The sequence below is a fragment of the Heterocephalus glaber genome, unplaced genomic scaffold, assembly GCF_053883595.1.
Source record: "Heterocephalus glaber isolate CG9 unplaced genomic scaffold, H.glaber_assembly_v1.0 deba00001442, whole genome shotgun sequence".
Taxonomy (NCBI): domain Eukaryota; kingdom Metazoa; phylum Chordata; class Mammalia; order Rodentia; family Bathyergidae; genus Heterocephalus; species Heterocephalus glaber.
This window is the reverse complement of record NW_028258296.1, coordinates 35,326,077-35,346,668: the sequence shown is the minus strand read 5'-3', so window position 1 is coordinate 35,346,668 and position 20,592 is coordinate 35,326,077. Positions and strand designations below refer to the sequence as shown.

The window sequence follows — 20,592 nt, the reverse complement described above, 5'->3', positions numbered from 1 at the left end:
GAATTGTTTGATTTTCTCTTGATTGGACTGAGTCATATTTTGTAATTGTATTTCAAATCCATAACATACATACTATTAGAGACTTTCATGTCTTTTAATCATAAAAATCTGAGTTAGAACTTTAAAATTATTGGACATTTTTAATATTTTAAACATCTTAATTATAAGTAAGCAGACTAGTTTTTCTTTTTTTGTAATGCATAATTTTTTTCTACCCTCTAGGAGCTGCATCGGACTAAGCAAGAAGTCCTGTCTTTGCGAAGAGAGAATTCTACATTAGATGCTGAATGTCATGAGAAAGAAAAGCATATTAATCAGCTTCAAACAAAAGTGGCAGTTTTAGAACAAGAAATTAAGGATAAAGACCAGCTTGTTGTAAGAACAAAAGAAGCATTTGATACAATCCAGGAACAAAAGGTCTTTAAAGTTTTTCTAAACAAATGGTCATATTTGTAAATGATACTTCTATAAACAAATACAAATGCCCTAATTATTCATGTTTTAAAAAAAATACCAGGTGGCATTAGAAGAAAATGGTGAGAAAAATCAGGTTCAACTGGGAAAACTTGAAGCTACAATAAAATCATTATCAGCAGAACTTCTGAAGGTTTGTTTTAAAAATTTAATAGACTGTTAATATTTCATTAGATTTTATAGAAATAGACATATGAAGTTCTTTTATAGGCAAATGAAATTATCAAGAAGTTACAAGGGGATCTGAAAACTCTGATGGGTAAGTTGAAACTGAAGAATACAGTTACTATTCAGCAAGAAAAACTATTGGCTGAGAAGGAGGAAAAATTACAAAAGGAACAAAAGGAATTACAAGATGTTGGACAGACTCTCCGAGCTAAGGAGCAAGAGGTAGTTAATATTTTCTGTTTTTGTGATCTGACTCTTGTTTACAGTACATCAAGCTTTCTCAGATGTAGTTTTCAAAATTCTGCTTTGTCATTTGTGTTACAGAATAGCATTGGCCAATTTTTTTAAAGCACAGCTAGATTCAACAGAAGTTAACCTGTCTCACTTTGAAAAGTTGGTTATCATGACTCAAATACTTAAGATTGCTGATATATGTACAGAATGTACATATTTCATTACAAAGTTGGGCTAATTCCTTTATTCACATTTAATAATAGTAATCACTCATTTAGTTAATAGTACTGCATTTCTTCAGTTTTTATTTTAACCTTTAGTTGACTTATTCTGCGGATTGACATATTTCAGGTATGCAAATTACAAGAACAATTAGAAGCGACAGTTCAAAAACTTGAAGAAAGCAAACAGCTTCTAAAAAATAATGAAAAGTGTAAGTATTTTCTATTTTTATGTGAATGAGGCATGTAGTTTTATTCTTAGCCTGAAATTTCTGATTTCATAAAAATATAGGTCAATCAAGATGCTACTATGTACAGAAAATTTCTGCTTTAAATGTCAGTGTCTCTGATACAGTAAATTATGTACACCTTATAAAAGTTAGTCATGATAAAACTGTATCATGTCAGAAATGCAAAATGAAAAGTATTGAAAGTTTTGACTCATTTATTGTTTAAATTCTTCACTACTTTTTAAAATTACTGTTAACCTGATAGTAATAGTATGAATTATTTGAAACTAAGATACAAGATTAAGCTTTTAACTAACATGTTTTCATTTCCTAGGACTGGTTATCAGACATAAAATTGTGAACTTTAAACTATAAAATAGCATTACGTAAATAAAAACTTTTAAGATTTTTGAGCAAGGCATGGTGGCGCATGCCTGTAATTCCAGTGCTCAGGAAGTGGAGGCTGGAGAATTGCCAGTTCAAGGACATTCTGAGCCACATAATGAGACCCTGTTTCAAAAAGAAAAAAGGAAAGAAACATACTGCTAACAGTAATAGAATAAGGAGTCCTATGTGGCAATTGCTAAAATAAGAATCTTTAATTATAAGAATTTAGTGACCTATACTGTTCAATTGTAATATAAGGCAGTTATAAAAACTTGACATTTAAAAAACTTAGTATAATTGCAGATATTTTAAATGACTAGACTACATGTTCTTTTTTTTTGATACCGGGGATCAAAAGGCGCTGGAACCACTGAGCTAAATCCCCAGCCCTTAAATGATTAGAAAAATAAAAACAAATCAAATCTTTTATTTCTTGTTTTCTTATGTTAGTAATCACATGGTTAAATAAAGAACTAAATGAAAATCAGCTAGTAAAAAAGCAAGATGTATTGGGACCGTCTACCACTCCACCTGCACATTCCAGCAGCAACACAATCAGAAGTGGAATTTCTCCTAACCTGAATGTGGTAAGATTTAAAATAAGAAGTGAGTGATATTAAAGAATGTCATAAAATAAAAACATTCCCAGATTTGTAGGACGTCTCTGGGACTTAAGGTGCTGGTACTAATACAGACTGGAAACCTGATATTAGCAATGAAGTGAAGTGTAAGTTGCCCTTAAAAGAGGCAGTCTCCCTCTAGCAAAGCAGCTGTATTTCAAGGGCATACTTTTTTTGTTAGGCTTTATTGGGTGTAGAAATCATTCACGTCTCACTAAAGTAATGCCAAATGTGCTGAAAAACTTTAAAACACATGTGGATGTGCATGAATACACAAACATTTAGAAGACTTAAGGAAGAATTTAGGGTTTGGCCTTTAGTTTGGAACTGCAATGGTAAAAGCTTAAACCAAATTCTGTTAGTAAAAGGGGGAGGGGGAAGTCTGTTAGCAGTTGTGTCAGCTCTAGAGTACAATACACTGGTGATATGATGTAAACATTCTGGCTCCTAAGACCAGGTCAGCTGGGTTTTCCTTGCAGTTCCTTACATCTGGAGGTGGCCTAGTACAAATAATGAGGTGTCTAGGCCTAGGAGCCACTAGGAATATGCCTTCTACTCACCAGTAGGCCTTTGACTATCTTGTTGAATATAACAGTTTCAGGCAAGGTCACTCCTTAACCATGATGAATCAAGATAAAATCATGTTTGAACATAGACATAAATATGAACATTGCCAAAGCCCCAAAATGGCCAAGTATCCTTCTGTTCTGGCTGACATGAATGGCTGCTGCTGCTTTAACCAGCTATAGCTTTAGCCTTATTAGATTCCTCCTGCCTGATTAGGTAGGATCTATTTAGACACTGTCATGCATTTATCCTTCCTGATAGCTTCCAGTCCATGTAAAGTCTCACTTTCTTATATTTGTCCTTCAGTGGTCTGACATGTCTAAATCCAATCACTATCAATTCTCTTTTGACATTCACCAAGATACTTCCATGGTTCCCCATGGTATGCAGTCTTGTTCATTGCAAGGAGCAATAAACCCAGCATCTATACTACAGAAGTGTACCTGGTATACTTTGGCTAGAGGGCATTGGCAGAGAGTATAAATTCCAAAAGCCTATCTGAAAGTTTTTCACACTGAACTACATAGCTACATGCCCAGTCCTTGTTTTTGAGACAGGGTCTCTCTCAGTTGCCCAGCCTCAGGAGACTCCTGCCTTGGCCCCACAGAATGCTAGGATTATAGGCATGAGACAACTTGCCCAGCTGCCTAACTGAATTTTTAATCTACTTTGATGAACAATACTACGTATCTAAAAAAGGAAAAGTATTTCTACTAGATAGAAAAAGGTGCAGAAAAAAGTACCTGGAGCTGAATTATAAACTTAAAAATTTGATAGGCTTAACCTGAATGCCTGATGATAAACAACTGGGTGAAGGATGTTTGCACTGTACAGCTACAGGTGTGCACAATTGCTTTTCTGTGTTTCATGTGGCCTCTTATTATAAAAATAAACTTTGATTTGACATTGGTGGTGCTGCTAAATTGGAAATTAGTGCCAAGCAAATTCTTATCTGAATTAGCCCATTTAAGACCATTAATCTAGCGGGGCGTGGTGGTGCATGCCTGTAATCCCAGTACTCAGGAGGCTGAGGCAGGAAGATCACCATGCATTTGAGGCCAGCCTGGACTACATAATAAATTCAAGCCCAGCCTGAACTACCTAGTGAGACCCTGACTCAAAAAAAAAAGAACATTAATCTTGTTCTTTCTCAGTCTAGCAGCAAATTATTTTTATTTATCTCTGACTGGGCTATTTATATGACTGCTATTCTTCATGACACTTTCCTTGTCAGGAAACCTAGTGACCTAAGATTGTTTAGTAGTCTGTGTTTTAATAGAGTTCAAACTACTTTCCTGCTAGTTTCCTTGATCCAGGCTACCACAGCCACTCTGAATACTCTTTGGACCAAGGAAAGATATCTTAGCCTCACACTATGTAATAAAGCAGAGTTTTGGGACATCATGATAACAAAATTGGTCGCTGTGATAGTGCTCTAAACTAGTAATTGTTATTAACAGATGCTACTGCCTCCTAGATCAGCAAATACTATTTAGAATTATTTCTCATCCTTAATTTTTAAAAATATTTTTATTTTTAGATTGATAATAGACTTGCTTACCCAGGCTGTGGGATTGGTTATCCTGTCTCCTCTGCATTTGCATTCCAGAATACCTTTCCTCATCCGATACCTGCCAAAAATACCATGTACCCAGTTTCAGGACCAAAGGTAGACAAATTACTAGTACTTTCTTTTTTTAAAAAATATAGAAATGTATTAGCATGTAAATATGTTTACCTTTAAAATGATCATTTATTTTTTGGTTAGTTTCTAAGTATTAGGTAATGTATTAGATGAATATGTTACTGAATATCTAGTATATATAGTATGTTTACAAAAAGTACATGCACTTTCTGTTTCTTTTTTTGTGTGTTTTTGTTTTTTTGAGGCAGGGTCTCCTTTTGTAGTTCAGGCTGGCCCTGAACTCACTGTGTAGCCCAGGCTGGCCTCGAACTCGCAGCAGTCCTCCTGCCTCAGCCTCCCGAGTGCTGGGATTACAGGCATGTGCCACTGTGCTGGGTACTTTTTGTTTCTTGAGTCATTATAATTAATAAAAACTAGAATCGATCTGCTTAAGCTTTATTCATCCTCTGTTTTTATTCATTCTTCTTTTTAAATGTACAAGCCTAACTAGGATTATTGACTTCATATTACTGGCGTATTAGATGTAGTAAGACTAGGATTCCATTGCCAGAACTTAAAGGTCTGTAGAGCAGGTTGGCTTATAGCAAATTCTAAATTGTTGTTCTGGTGATGTCATCTCAAATAGTATATGACAAACAATCCTTCCAACCCTTGACTTAATTGCTAAAGGTTTTTCTTCTACTTGAGTCATCCTCAGTATTATTACTAATATATTAGATTTATATGTTATTTGTGTGTGTTGTTTTCACAATAATTGAATCTACTCAGATTAGTCCTGTTTTATTTTTTTTTTTCAAATTTCATGTCCAAGTTTATTTTTTCCTAAATTATGGTGATAAACATGAAAATATTTTATAAAAGATAGAATTGAGAACTTTGAAACTGGAATTATAGACTCTATCAAATTAGGTCTGGGTTGCTGTAAGAAGTTGTCTTTGTTACTTAGGCATGTGATTTCCTTTTACCCATGCCTTATCATCTGGACCTGTTGCAAATTCAATGAAGTGAGAATTAAGCCTGGGTGTTTATGAATACTGTTATGCTAAGAACATGTAGATGATTGGCTCTGCTTGTGTTGCTTATTAAAGACAATTAGATGTGCCCATTCGAAGAAATAACCATTGTTATGTAGTAAAAACTGGTATACTCCAGTGGTGGCAAACCTATGGCACGTGTGCCACAGCCAGCTCTTTGTCATCTTTGAAAGCTCTGAAAGGTTTGCCATCTCTGGAATGTATGTGATTGCTTCTTGACTCAGTTTTTTCCTGAGAACTCTGATTGAATTCACAGGTTTTTTATGTTAAGCTACAGATAGTTAGTTGCCTAGTTGGATGTTCTTAAACATAGGGGCAAGATTATCAGCACTACTTTTCCTTTTTTGTGAAGTGGGGTCTTACTATGTTGCCCAGCTATCCTCACATTCATGACTCTTCTGCCTCAGCCTCCTGAGCATCTGGGATTATAGACATGTGCCCCTGGCCTAGTTTCTCAGTAATTCTTATTTCATAATTCTTTTGATCTTTTCATATTCTTTTGATCATGAACCTCAATATTTTGCAACAAGTAAAAAAAACCACTTTGCTTTCAAATACGTAAATATTTATTTGTGAATTGTGTGCATATGCTGCAGAACTACAATATTATGTACAATATAATTTAGTGGTTAAGAAAGTACGCCTGATGTTGGGGTTTAAATCCTGCCTGTATCAGTGTGAAGTTAAGCAAACCGCTGAAAAGTAAAAAGTCATCCAACTGTTGGGCATGGTGGTGCAGGCCTGTAATCCCAGCACCCTGGAGGCAGAGGCAGGAGGTTCACTGTGAGTTGAAGGGCAGCCCAGACCATACAGTGGGCTCATGGCCAGCCTGAACTACTTAGCAAGACTCTTGTCTCAAAAAAAAAATTCGTCCAACTCTCAGGCTTCAGTTTCCCTGTTTGTTAAATGGAGTAATAATTTAGTGTATCTTACTGAATTATTGAGTTAAATAAATTAGTGTATTTCCTTAGACATGATTAAGTGCTGCATAAATCTGATTTTATTAGTAATACATTCAAAATAGAAATTAAAGAATGAGATTATCCCTGGTACTAAAAAAATTATAGAACTCTATTTATATTTCACTTTCGTATGCACTTTAAAAATGCTTCTGTTTCCTTCAAGCCTCCATGATTTATAATGAGTATTTGTAGTACATTGAAATTACTGTTTGCCTATAGATAATGTGTCATTTTCTTTGACTTCTGTAAAGATTTATTCTTTTTCTTTAGTTTTCAACAGTTTGACAATGACGTGTCTGGCCAGGGATTTCCTTGACTTTATGCTTTTGAATTCAGCAAACTTCTTGAATCTAGTATTTGGTATCTTTTGCCAAAATTTGAACATGTTCAGCCATTAGTCACTTTTTTTTCCTTTCAAACACTTCCTCTACTTTTACTAGAACCCAGTAGAGATGAGCATGCATCTTTGTCTCTTTTCCCATGCATCTACAAAAATGTTTTCTTAAATATTTTTCTATGCTTTTTAGATTTATTTCTATTCATCCATCTTCAAGTTCACTGACTCTTCTCTGTCATTTCCCCTCTACTTTGAGCCTGTACAGATAATTTTTTCATTTCTAAAATTTCCTTGTTTTCTTTAACATCTTTTTTATTTAAATACTTTTTTTCTTTAAATGCTCTGCTTAAAACATGGGTATAATGGGTGCTTTGAAATGTTTTTCTGAAATTGCAAATATTTGTGTCATCTTGGGGTAGGCCTCTTTTGGTTTATCTTTTCACTTGTGAGTTGGTTATATTTCCCTGCTTCTTTGTTCAGTAAGTTTGGATTTTATTTTGGATATTTTAATATTGTGAGACTTTAGATCTTGTTTAAATCCTAAAGAAGATGTGATTGTTTTTGTCAGCAGAAAATTAGTCTTATAGGTTCACATTTCACATTTGGATTTGCCTTCTGTAAACTGTTTCCTGTGTCAGTTCAGTTGTCAAAGTCTGCCATGCAATTTGGATCTGTCCGGAGTGTGTGCATCCCGTGGCTATCCTGTGAGCAGTGATGTACACCATAGCTCAATTCAGAAAGACTTTGGTATGCTGAGTAGAGGTAGATTTTACAAGTGTCACTTATAAGTGACCTTAAGCACTTACCAATCCAATTATTTAAATACAGGATGACTAAAACTTTGCATATTTTTTCATTAATTTTTATAACAGGAAATATAAAAACTCATATTTATTCAATACAAGAATCGACACCAATCCAAGTGATGCTCGGGATAGTCAGTACATAAACATGCTGCCCAGGTGATGCTCGGGGTAAACTGTTAAGTGGTTAAGAATTTTGATTTGGTTGTGGACCTGGGGATTAAACCTACAACCTCCTGTGTGTTAAGCATGCACATTACCACAGAGTTACCCCCTACCCTGGAGCCTAAGAATAGACAACTTTATGGGCAATTTTTCTTGAGATACTTTCTCTCCGTGACTTCCTCAAAATTTTCTGGATCCCCATGGTCTTCATGCTTGTCTATCTAGAAAGCACAAACCTCAATTCCATTTCTCTGTCATGCAGTTTCTGTGATTGTGTTTGTGTTTGGTGCCATGGAATGAGAAGATAAAGGGAAGAAAGGCAGTGAGGATTTATCACATTACCTTTGGTCAAAAAGTATGATTCCCCTCCTTCAGAGTTTTAGTTGTCTTCCTGGCCCTTGCTCGTTTCTTCATTACCTCTGTTTCTTCTTCCATAGAATTATCTGGGCTGGAGCAGGAGAATGGGCGGGGCGGGGAGAAAGATTTTTGTCACTCTTTTTGACCCTTAATGTCTCAGAACAGAAAGAGGAATCTACCTTGATATTAATATTGTATTCTGGCTTTCTTCTGATTAATATTTACATGAAGTATCCTTTTCTTTTTCTTTATTGTTTTATTTTATTTTTTTCTTCCGGTACCAGGGATCAAACTCAGGACCTTGTGCTTGTGAGGCAGGCACAGCACCACTGAGCTAAATCCCGGCCCCTTTTTCTTTACTTTAGCCAATCTGTGTCTATATTTCAGTCAAATTTCTTTGAGATATTCTGTAATTGAGTAATGTTTTTATCCAGTCTCATGCTGTTTTAGACTATTTTAAATTATTATATATAATGATAAGATCTATTGTCTTGCTATTTGTTTTCTATGTGTTCTGTATCTTCATTATCTTCCTTTTCTACTTTTCCTGCCTTCTTTATTAATTGTGGATTATAGTTTGTTTTCCATTTTATGTCTACTGTTGTCCTATTATTTTCTTTGTGTGTGTTCTAGTTTACAGTGAATTTTTTTTTTTTTTTTGGTACGGGGGATCAAACTTGGGACCTTGCACTTGAGAGGCAGGCAGTGGCACCACTGAGATAAATCCTTGGCCCTACAATGTACATTTTTGTCTTACTGTAATCTACCTTCAAATAATATTATACTATTTCCCATATATAAGAACCTTACAATAATGTACTCCATTTTGTCCTTCCTGATCTGCTGTTTTATGCTGTTCTAAAATTTTACTTCTACATTTTAAATCCTACTTTGTATTTCTTTCTTTTTTTTTTTTTTTTGGTACCAGGGATCGAACTCGGGTCCTTGCGCTTGCTCAGCAGGCGGCAAAACCACTGAGCTAAATCCCCAGACCCCTACTTTGTGTTCCTTTTAAATAATTTTCTTTAAGGCGGGTGTGGTAGTGCACACCTGTAATCCCAGCACTTGGGAGGCTGAGGCAGGAGGATCCCTGTGAGTTCTAGGCCAGCCTGGGCCACATAGTGAGATCCTATCTCAAAAAAAAAAAAAAAAAAAGAAAAAGAAAAACTTGCTAAATAACTTTTTTAAAGGAATTAAATAGTGAAGGAGACTCTTTTTGGTTTGCTTATACATGTATCATTTGCACTCTCTTTATGACTTTATATAGATGTAGGTTTTTACTTGATATCATTTTCCTTTCTTTTTAGTAACTTTAATATGTCTTGTAGTACAGATCTTTAACATTTTTTACAGGGTAGGTGTGTGGGCAGTTAATTATTTCTGCTTTGTCTCATAATGTTTTTAGTTTGGCTTTCTCTGTATAGAATTCTAAGTTAATAAGTTTTTTTATTGCCTTTCTGCATTTTAAAAATGTCATTCCGTTATTGCTTGGAATGAATAGTTTCTGGCAAGATGTCAGTAGTCTTATCAACTTTTTTTTAATATAAAATGACCTATTAAGATTTGTATCTTTTTCATTGATTTTTGGCAACTTAATTATGTGCTTTGTATTGTGCATGTGTATCATTTTCCATATGCATTATTTCCAAGGTTCTTTACTAGGTAAGCATAGTTTTTTTGTTTTTGTTTTTGTTTTTTTTGGTACTGGATATCAAACTCGGGTCCTTGTGCTTGCGAGGCAGGTGGCGAAAGCAGTTTTTATTAGTTTAGGAAATTTTGGTTTTTTCCTTGTGTATTTATTTATTACTATTATTATTTTTTTTAGATAGGGTCTTGCTATGCAGTCCAGGCTGGCGTTGAACTCACTACATAGCACAAGCTGGCCTCAAACTCCTGGTAGTCAGCCTCCCAAGTGCTGGAATTTACACGCCCTACTCAGTGATTTCTTGGCCCTTTTTTTCTCCTGTTATCATTTTGTTCGGTACTCCAGATACACATGGTTGATCACATAATATTATCCCATTGAGACTACCCATTTATTTAGCTCATTATTATTTGCCTAATTTTATATGGATTCTAATATTGTGTCCTAAAATTTACTAATCTTTTCTTTGGCTGTTTCTAATATGCTCTTAATCTGTACAGTGAAAAGATTTTTTTTTAATTACCAGTATTACTAGGTCGGGGATTTAGCTCAGTGGTGCATCACCTGCCTCACAAGCACAAGGTCCTGAGTTCGATCCCAGGTACCAATAAATTACCAAGATTACTAACACATTATACAGATTGATGAGATTCACTGATTTTTTTCCAAACATGCATACAGTGTACATAGATCATATTCATCCATTCTTCTTCTACCCTCACTCACACTTATTCCTTCCTAGCACCCTTTCCAGTCACTAGTAGTAATCACTCTTCTACTTTAAAGTTACTTTTGGGGTTTTAAAATTTTATTTATTTATTTATTTATTTTTGCAGTACCAGGGATCACCAAACTCAGGACCTTGCACTTGTGAGGCAGGCAGCAGCACCACTGAACTAAATCCCCAGCCCCTGGGGGTTTTTTTGTTTTTTGTTTTTTGTTTTATTTTGTGTATAAGAGAGAACATGTAAGACTTGCTTTTCTATGACTGGCTTATTTCACATCCGTTCATTTTCCTGTCAAGGACAATATTTTATTCTTTACGACTTAATAACATGGCACTATATAACATATTGTCTGTGTCCATTCTGTATCTTAGTTATTATGAATATTGCTGTAATAAACACGGACATACAAGTATCTCTTTTGTGTGAGGGCTTCATTTGCCTTAGATATATATACCTGAGAGTGGAATAGCTGGATGACATGATAGTTCTGTTTTTAGTTTTTTTGCAAACCTTTTTACTGTTTTCCATAGTGACTGTACTAATCTACATTCCCACCAACAGTATATAAAGGTGACTTTTTACTGTATCCTTGCTAATGTTTATTATTATTTTTATTGTTATTATTATTTTGGATGGCCATTCTAACTGAAGTGAGATGGTATTTCACTGTAGTATTGGTTTATATTTCTCTGGTAACAAACGATATTGAGCATTTTTCATATATTGGTATTTGTATTTTGTTTCTTTTTGACATTTGTATTTCTTTTGAAATGTGTCTGTTCAGATCATTTGCACATTTTTAAATTGGATGACTTGGTTTTTTATTGTTACATGTTTGAAGTTCTTTATATATTCTAGCTGTTAACCTTCTGTCAGATGAATAGTTGGCAAATATTTTTCCCATTCTGTAGGTTGTCTCTTCACCCTATTGAGTGTTCCTTTTGCTGTAGCACAGCTTTTTTAGTTAGATGTGATCTCCTTTATCAGTTATTATTTTTTTCTCTATGTTTTTGGAGTGTTACCAAAAAACTTGTTTATACCAATATCTTGAAGTGTTTCTCCTATATTTTCCTTTACTAGTTGCAGAATTTCAGATCTTACTTTAAGGTCTTTGATCAATTTTAAGTTGCTTTTTGTAAAAGGTGGGGTTCTTGCATCCTTTTGTGTGTGGACATCCAGTATTCGAGCACCACTTGTTGAAGAAAGTATGTTTTCTCCAGTGTGTGTTTTTGGCACCTTTATTCAGAATCAGGTGACTGTAGAAGATTGTATTTATTTCTGGATTCTCTATTCTATTTTGTTGGTCTATGTGTCTGTTTTTGTGCCAATAATGTGATGTGTTTTTTACTAAGGCTCTGTAGTATGTCTTGAAGTCAGGTATTGTGATACTTCTTGCTTGCTCTTTTTGCTCAAGATTGCTTTGGCTCTTCAGGGTTTTTTGTACTTTCATATAAATTTGAGGACTTTTTTTCTAAATTTTTTATGGATATTGCATTGAATTTGGGCAGTAAACACATTTCAACTTTATTCTTCCAATGTATGAACACAGGAGCTCATTCTCCCTTTTAGTGTCATCTTTAGTTTCTTCAGGGTTTTGTTGTTTTCACTATAGAGGTCTTTCAATTCCTTAGTTGAGTTTATTCCTAAGTGTTTTCTTACTGTGGGTGTGTTTGCTGTGAATGGAATTTCTTTCTCAGCAAATTTGTTGTTGGTATATAGAAAAGCTACAGATTTATATGTGTTTATTTTGCATCCTGCTATACTTTACTAAATTCATTTATCTGTTCTAAGAGTGTTTTAGTGACATCTTTAGATTTTTCTATGTATAGGATCACATCATCTGCAAAGAGGAATAATTTGATTCCACCTTTCTTTCTTATTTGTATGCTTTTATTCTGGTTGCAATTTCTAATACTATTTTAAATTAGAGTAGTAAGGCTGGACATTCTTAATTGGTTCCTGATTGTAGAGGAAATGCTTTCATTTTTTTTTCTCATTCAGTAAAATTTTGTCTGTAAGTTTATCGTATATACCTTTTATTATGTTGAAGTGTGATCTTTTATACCTGATTTGTTTGGGGCTCTTATCTGAAGGGATATTGAATTTCTGTTTGTGGTGATGTATTTGATTTGTATATGTTGAACCATCCTTGTATCCCTGGAATGAAACCAACTTCATCATGGTGTGTAATCTTTTTGATGTGCTGTTGAATTCAATGTGCCAGTATTTTCTTTTATGTGGTGCTATTTATTTTCATTAGTACATGTTTGCAGTACATAATATTTACATTCCATGTGTGGAGCTGGTACATACACACAACACATTTTAATTCCTTTTTTCATCCCTTTCCCTCCCCTTTCTCCTTCCCTCCATGTCTTGATCCCCTTCCCATTTGAGAAAAATTTATCTCTCTACATCCTATTCTTTGTCTTTTATTTTGGTCATTATTTATAATTTGCATTTCATGAATAAGAGAAACCATGCAATATATAAGCTTGTGTGTCTGATTTATTTCACTTAACATTATGGTCCCAATGTACATCCATTTTCCTACAGATCACTCAAGTTTATGGCAAAGTAGAACTCCATCGTATGTAAGTAACACATTTTCTTTATCCATTCATCGATTGATGGACATATTGGTTGCTTCTAAGATTTAGCTAATATGAATTGTACTGCTATAAACATAGGTATGCATGTATAACGGTATGATGATATGTCTTTCACTCATTCAAGAAATACCTAGAAAGGGAATAGCTGGGTCAAATGGGATTTCTTGAGAAATTTCTGTACTGATTTCCATAGTGGTTATACTTTTTTACATTCTCACCAACAATCTAGAAGGTTCCTTTTTCCCTGCATCATTGCCAGCATTTGTTATTATTTGATTTTTTGATGATGGCTATTCTTTCTGGGATAAGATAGACTCTCAGTGTTATAATTTGCATTTCTGTAAGGGCCAGCAATGTTGAACATTTCTTCATATATTTATTGGCCATTTATACTTATTCTGTGAAGTGTCTATTCATTTCAGTTCCCTATTCTTTTATTTTGGTTGGTCTAATTTATTATTAATTTTATTGGTACATTTTAGGTATATAGTATAGTGACATTCATCATTGGAAATTTGTACCTCTAATTTTTTTATAAAGTTCTTTATATATTCTAGATATTAGTCCTCTGTCTGAGGAGTAGCTGGCAGAAATTTTTTTCCTATTTTGTAGGTTGTCTTTTTGCTCTGTTGGTTGTTTCTTTTGCTTTGAAGAAGCTTTTTAATTTGCTATGATCCCATTTGTTGATTTTCAGTACTATTTCCTGTGCAACCAGGCTTCTACTTAGAAAGCCCTTGCCAATGCCTACGCAGGGGTGGGGCAGTGGTCATCTAGTGGGAGCCTACTTGCTTCTCTTGGGGTGGAGGGTGATGCTTATTGAGTGTTATCTTTCCTGCTCCTGTGGGACTCCTGTGGTGGAAGGGCACTGCTGGTTGAGTGGGGGCCTGCTTACTTGCATGGGGGTGGGGGGCCACTGCTTGTTAGGTTCCGACCTGCTTCCTCACATTGGGGAAGGATGCTGCTCCATTTTCTAGTATTTTTTTATAAAAAAAAATGTCATAACAGTAAAAAGAGAATAACTATAGTTAAGACACTATCATTATCTTCAAGGTAGTTACTCAAAGTACAAGACATATACTCTTGTATTCTTACAGAGAAGAAATAGATAACACGAAACTTTCTTTTCAACAAACTAGATAAACTAGTAGTATAAATGAAAAAAATTAGCATATATATTAAAATGTTTTTGAACAATGGAATATATAATTTGAAAAAGTATTTGAACTTCTTCCTACTTCCTATTTACCTCCCTTCTATTACCTCTTTATTTGTGTGTATTATATAATGTTTCTTATATAAGAGAAACCATACAATATTTAAGCTTGTGTGTCTGACTTCACTTAACATTATGTTCTCAAGTTACATCCATTTACCTACAAATGCCTCAAGTTTATATTTCTTTATGGTAGTGTAGTGCTCCATTGTGTATAATTACTATATTTTCTTTTTCTTTTTTTTTTTTTTTTGGTACTGGGGATTGAACTTGCGACCTTGTGCTTGCCAGGCAGGCGGTGTGCCACTGAGCTACATCCCTGGCCCAATTACTATATTTTCTTTATCCATTTATCTGTTGATAGACATATACACTGTTTCCAAGATCTAGCTATTATCAATTGTGCTGCTATAAACATGGGTGTTCATGTAACCCTGTAATATGATAATTTTAACTCTTGGGATGATACCTAGGAGTGGGGGGGTGATGGCTGGTATTTTAAACGTTTTTCATGTATGTTCAGCAGGGATCTTGGTCTATAGTTTTGTTTTGTTACTGTATCCTTGTAAAGTTTTGATAACTGGGTATTTCTGGAGTCTTGGAATGGTCTTGGAAGGATTCCCTTTCTTTAAGTTGTGTGGAATATTTTGAGAAGCATTGTTAATTAGCTCTTTAAGTTTGGTAAAATTTGGTACTTTAAGTATATCTTTGCCTGGAAATTCTTTTTTTTTTTTTTTGAGACAGGGTCTTGCTCCGTAGTTCAGGCTATCCTTGAGCACACTATGTAGCCCAGACTGACCTCAAACTCACATCAATCCTCCTGCCTCAGCCTCCCAAGTGCTGGGATTATAAACGTGTACTACCACATCTGGCTGCCTGGAGATTCTCGAATCTCTGATTCACTCATTACTGATCTGCTTAGGTTTTTTATATCTTTATGGTTCAGTTGTTGTGGGTCATATATGTAATTTATCCATTTCTTCTAAGTTTTCCAATTTGTGAGTTTATTATTTTTTTAAATAATGATCCTTGACTTTCTGTATTATCAGTTCTAGTCTTTTTTACCTCTAATTTTAATAATTTGTCTCCCCTACCCCATTCCCTGTTGATCTAGCTGGGTTTTTTTTCAAGGAACCAACTCTATTTCATTGACTCTTTGTGCTGCTCTTCTATATTCAGTCTCACTTATTTCTGCTGTGATCTTCATTATGTGTTTCTTTTACTAATTTTGGATTGGTTCTTGCTTTTCTGTGTTCTTGATATGTATCATTAACATATTTGTCTGTATCCAACAGATTTTGGTATGTTATGTTTTAGTTTTTATTTCAAGGAATTTTAAAATTTCCTGAGTTTCTCAATGATCCACTATTTATTTGAAAGTGTTTTTTTAATCTCTGTATATTTATATGATTTCTAAAGTTTCTCTTGTTATTGATATTTAGTTTCATTCCACTGTGATAAAAAGGATATTATTTCACTTTTGATGAATTTGCTAAAGTTTGTTTTGTGGCTTAATATGGTCTAGTTTAGAAAAAGTTCCATGTGCTAATGAAAAGAATGTATATTCTATAACTATTGAATGGAATGTTCTATTAAGTCCATTGATCTATAGTCAGTCCATTTGATGTATAATTCTGATTTTGTTGATTTTTTTCTTTGTTTAGATGCTTTATCCATTTGCTGGGATTAGGGTATTGAAATTTCCAACTGTTATTGTGTTAGAACCTACCTCTCCCTTTAGGACTAATAGTGTGTGTGTGTGTGTGTGTGTGTGTGTGTGTGTGTGTGTGTTATAAAACTGCATGCTCTGACATTAGGTGCATATAGATTTATAATCATTGTGTAGCTTCTTGATGAATTGATTCTGATGGAGTCCTTGTTCCCACCTGAAACCTCCTGAGCCTCGCCTTTACTTGTGTGCATTTCTGTCCACATTCTGGTCTTTGCAGATCTGACGAGTCACTGCTCACAACATTCTACTGCTTCTCTAGCCAGCATGTCCAGACCTTTCCTAACTCTTCCCACAAACAAGTTCCAAAGGCTTCTAAACCACATGGTCAGGTATCGTCTCTGCAGTGACCACTCCTGGTACCAGAACCTGTCTCTGTCGCTTTTCATCACTGGGACAAAATACTTGACATCCAGAACTTAAAGGAAGATAGGTTTTTGTTTGGTTTGGGTTTTTTGCTTAAATTCTTCTATTGGTACATTTTAGGTATACAATACATTTACGTTTACGTTTACAATACATTGGGTGCTTGTACCTGTACATGATGTATCTTGGTTCTTATTTTTTCCCCATGACCTGTGCCTCCCCCCGGCTTCCATTACATAGACTTTGTTTCCATTTTGGACAGATGTGTAAATACTGAATAGTTGCTCTAGTATGAGAAACTGAAAGTGTAAATAAAGATTAAAATGAATACTTGATAATTTGAAATAGGAAGAAAAGGTCCAAAGGGGTAGGGGAAGTGCGAGGGGAAGAGGAAAGGAAAGAAGGGAAAGGAAAAATTATGAGAAAAGAAAGATAGGTTTATTTTGGCTTGTGTTTTCAACCCATGGTGAGGCAGCTCCAAGGCAGGATGGATGTGATGGAAGGATCTGGTGGAGGAAAGCTACTCATATCGTGTTAGCCAGTAAGCAGAGAGCAAAGAGAGGAGCCATGGAGAGGGATAAACCCTTCCAGGTCATCTCCCAAGTGACCTACCTCTAATCAGGACCCACCACCTAAGAGCACACTCTGCCACTGAACTCATTAGTAGATGAATCCACTGATAAGTGTAGTGCCCCTGTGACCCAATCACCTTCCAAAAGCCCCACCTCTGAACACCATGAGGCTTTTGGGGAACATTCTAGATATAAACTATAACAACATCGTTGGACTTTGTGTTTTAATCCAGTTACCCAGTCTGCATCTTTTAATTGGAGAATTAAGACTATTTACCTACAGCGTTTTGGAAAAATACAGACCTATCATTTTGTTGATTTTTCTTCTAGTTTTTTTTTAATATTCTTTGTTCATTTCTTCCTCTTATTCATCTGTGTAGTTTGATCATTTCTTTTGTATTTCTTTTTGTATATTTGCTCTTCTAATGAGATCTCTACTTTTACATGCAGTCATGATAATAGTTATCATTCTTCCTCTTCTGGAGGTAGGGCTTCCTAAGTAACTTACAGGGCCATTCTGGTGGTCATTAATTTCTTCAGTTTTTGCCAACTTGGAAGGTCGTTTTTATTGTTATTTTTTTTGTTTGTTAAAGTTTTTTTTGCTCTGAATGGTACTGGGAATTGAACTAAGGGCCTTGAACATGCTCTACCAAGTACTCTGCCACTGAGCTACATTACTAGCCCACTTCTCCTTGTCTTTGAGACAAATTCTCCCTAAGTTGTCCATACTGGCCTTGTTCTCCTGAGTAGCTAGGATTACTGTTGTACTGCACCCAGCTTCTTGGAACATCTTTATTTTTCCTTAAATTGTGAACAGTAGCCCTACTGACTACGGTAACCTTTGTTGGTAATTACTTTCTTTCAGGACTTGAAATATGTCAATCCATGTTCTCTTGGACTATAAGGTTTCTGCTGAGAAATCTGCTTTTTGAGGGAGTTGCCCTTAAATGTGACTTGGCACTTTCCTCTGGCAGATTTCAAAATTATTTCTTTGTCCTGTATTTTTGACAGTTAGACTATACTGTCTAATGGTGAGGGTCTTTTCTGGTTATGTCTGTTTGGGGCTGTATAATAGGTCCTCCTGGACCAGGATGTCCATGTCTTTCCAACTGGTAGTTTTCTGCTGTTATTTCAGTGAATAGGTTTTCTATGCTTTAAAGTTGATCTCTTCCCTTGTAGATATACCAATAATGAGAATGTTCGATTGTTTAGTGGTGTTTCAAGGGTCTTGAATGCACTTTTCATTCCTCATTTTTTCTTCTTTCTCTGTACATGATATTCTAAATTACTTGTCTATGAGCTTCAAAATTCTTTGTTCTACCTAATCTAGTCTTTTGTTTAGGCTCTCAACTGAATTTTTTATTTAACTTTGTGAGCTCTCAATTGCTAATATTTGTTTGGTTCTTTTTCAGACTTTCTCTTTATGAAATTTCTCATATTTGCATTGTCTTTCTCATATTGTGTGTGTGTGTGTGTTGAAATAGGGTCTCACTATGTAGTTCATGCTGGTCTTGAGCTTACTGGAGCCCAGGGTGACCTTGAACTTTGGGTGATTCCCCCTGCCCCAGCCTCCCAGGTGTTGGGATTATAGACGTGTGTGCCACCATTCCCACCTCTCTTCCTCATTCATTTAACTGTTTATCTGTAAACACTTGTTTCTAATGGAGTTTTTTTTTTTAAATAAAACTATGTATTCTTTTGAATACTTTATCAATCATTTTATCTACTGCTCTATCTTTGGAATCTGTAACCAGGTAGTTATGATCTTTTAAGGAGGTGTCATATGACCTTTTTTCCAAATTCTTGTGTTCCTAAGCTGAAATTTGTGCATCTTGCAGAATCCATCCATGTCTCAACCATTACACTGTAGTGTAATCTCTGTAGCTTCTTTGGCTATGATCTGTGAGTTTCGGTACAGTGAGAACTGTTTTGGAATTAGACCCACTGTTTCTGCAGGTCACAGGAGTGTAGAGACCTTGTCAGTTCAGGCTGGAGTGCTATACATAGCATGGTTGGTTTGGAGCACCCTGTGTGACTCTGTACCATGGGTGTGGCGGCCCCTATTTGTTGATGGTGGTTTCTCTGACTGTCAATGTCGGCTTTGTTACGTGACGGTCTGTGGTACTCTGTGCTGGAGCAGTGACCTCTCGGTAGACACTGGTGCAGGTTCAGTTGCTTCCTGTTGAGAGGTGGTGGCAGAAGTTACCACTCCCCATCTGTGGTGCTCTCTCACAGTCTTTCTGCATTGTGTGATCACAGAAGGTGTGAAAGTAACTTATGGTGGGGACACACACAGGTCCAGTGACAGCAGGAATTGTATTGTTCCTCTCTGCTGCTTCTGTTGCTGGTCTCCTCTCTCATTCTTTTAGGGTTTTGATGGCTTTTTTTTTTTTTTGCCATTGCTGAGGATTGAACCCAAGTACATTTTTTCCTATTTTATAATTTTATTTAAACTAGTATCTGTCTATTCTTCATTATGAGTTTTTACCCAAAAAATGCATACTTATTATTTTCAGATACTTTTTCTATGGAAGTAGTCATTTTTTTCTTCTTTGATCTATTAATATGCTGGTGTGTATTTATAGATTTCATAATATAGGACCCAGTCTTATCTTCCTGGTGGTATAAAACTCAGTCATAATACATTATTACTTTAAACTGTAGCCGCATATGGAGGTGCTCGCCTGTGATCTCAGCACTCAGGCTGAGATAGGAGGATTGCTCTAAGTTCAAGACCAGCCTGTGATCCATAGTTCAAGGACAGCCTGAACTACATAGTGAGATCGTTTCGATAAATAAATAAAGTACTGTACCTCATATGCTACTTTAGATTTTTGTATAGATTCCTGATTACTTTTGACTATTTCAAAATTCAAAGCCCTCATTTAGAAACCTTAAGTATAAAATTTGGAAAGTTCTTAAAAAGGGAGGAATTTTTAGAATGCATTAAGTAAAAGCATTATTGTGATAATTGGTGAGTTTTAACACTATAACACTTACTTCAGTGTACTAATGTTTGTGGTTTTTAAATTTTCTAAAAATTTTTATTATGTTTGCAGTACATAATGATTACATTCATTGTGGGAAGGTGGTATATGTACATAACACATCTTAGTTCTTTTTATGTCTCCTTCCCCTCTTCTCCCTTTATCTTCCCTCAATGGTTAAGAGATCATTGTGTGTTATTCATGCTGCTTATATCACAGGAACTTTTGTTATGAGGAGAAATATAACTTTGATTAATTCAATAGAATAGCTTATGTTGTAAGTATAGGTAAAATCTGTATTTTTCCAGTCTAGATTTATCAAAAAACAAATGTAGCCACCCATCTCAATTATAGAACTACTGTGAGAATTGAAGTTCTCACTAATTACATGAGATGTTTTCCTTCACAGGTTCAGTTTAACTTACAGTTTACAAAACCAAGTACATCACTAGGAGATACTCATTCAGGAGCAGCTATTAGTGTTCCATGCTCAACTGATAAGGAAAAGTAAGTACTTATTGACATAAAATGTAATG

The 20,592-nt window shown here is 35.1% G+C and overlaps 1 protein-coding gene across 7 annotated transcripts in view; it reads left to right on the top strand.

The window, feature by feature from the left end:
• Positions 1-20,592, top strand: part of Sass6 (SAS-6 centriolar assembly protein) — a 56,903-nt gene that overhangs the window by 23,905 nt on the left and 12,406 nt on the right. For 4 of the 7 annotated variants that reach the window (XM_021247847.2, XM_004869121.4, XM_087213179.1 and 1 more), the window contains 7 exons: positions 223-417; positions 518-607; positions 685-864; positions 1,228-1,309; positions 2,165-2,301; positions 4,442-4,570; positions 20,466-20,563. In XM_021247847.2, coding sequence (XP_021103506.2) covers positions 223-417; positions 518-607; positions 685-864; positions 1,228-1,309; positions 2,165-2,301; positions 4,442-4,570; positions 20,466-20,563 — 911 coding nt within the window. Of the gene's footprint in view, positions 1-222; positions 418-517; positions 608-684; positions 865-1,227; positions 1,310-2,164; positions 2,302-4,441; positions 4,571-13,133; positions 13,172-20,465; positions 20,564-20,592 lie in introns of all 7 variants that reach the window. The other 3 variants (XR_002390683.2, XR_002390682.2, XM_087213178.1) reach the window with 3 other exon arrangements.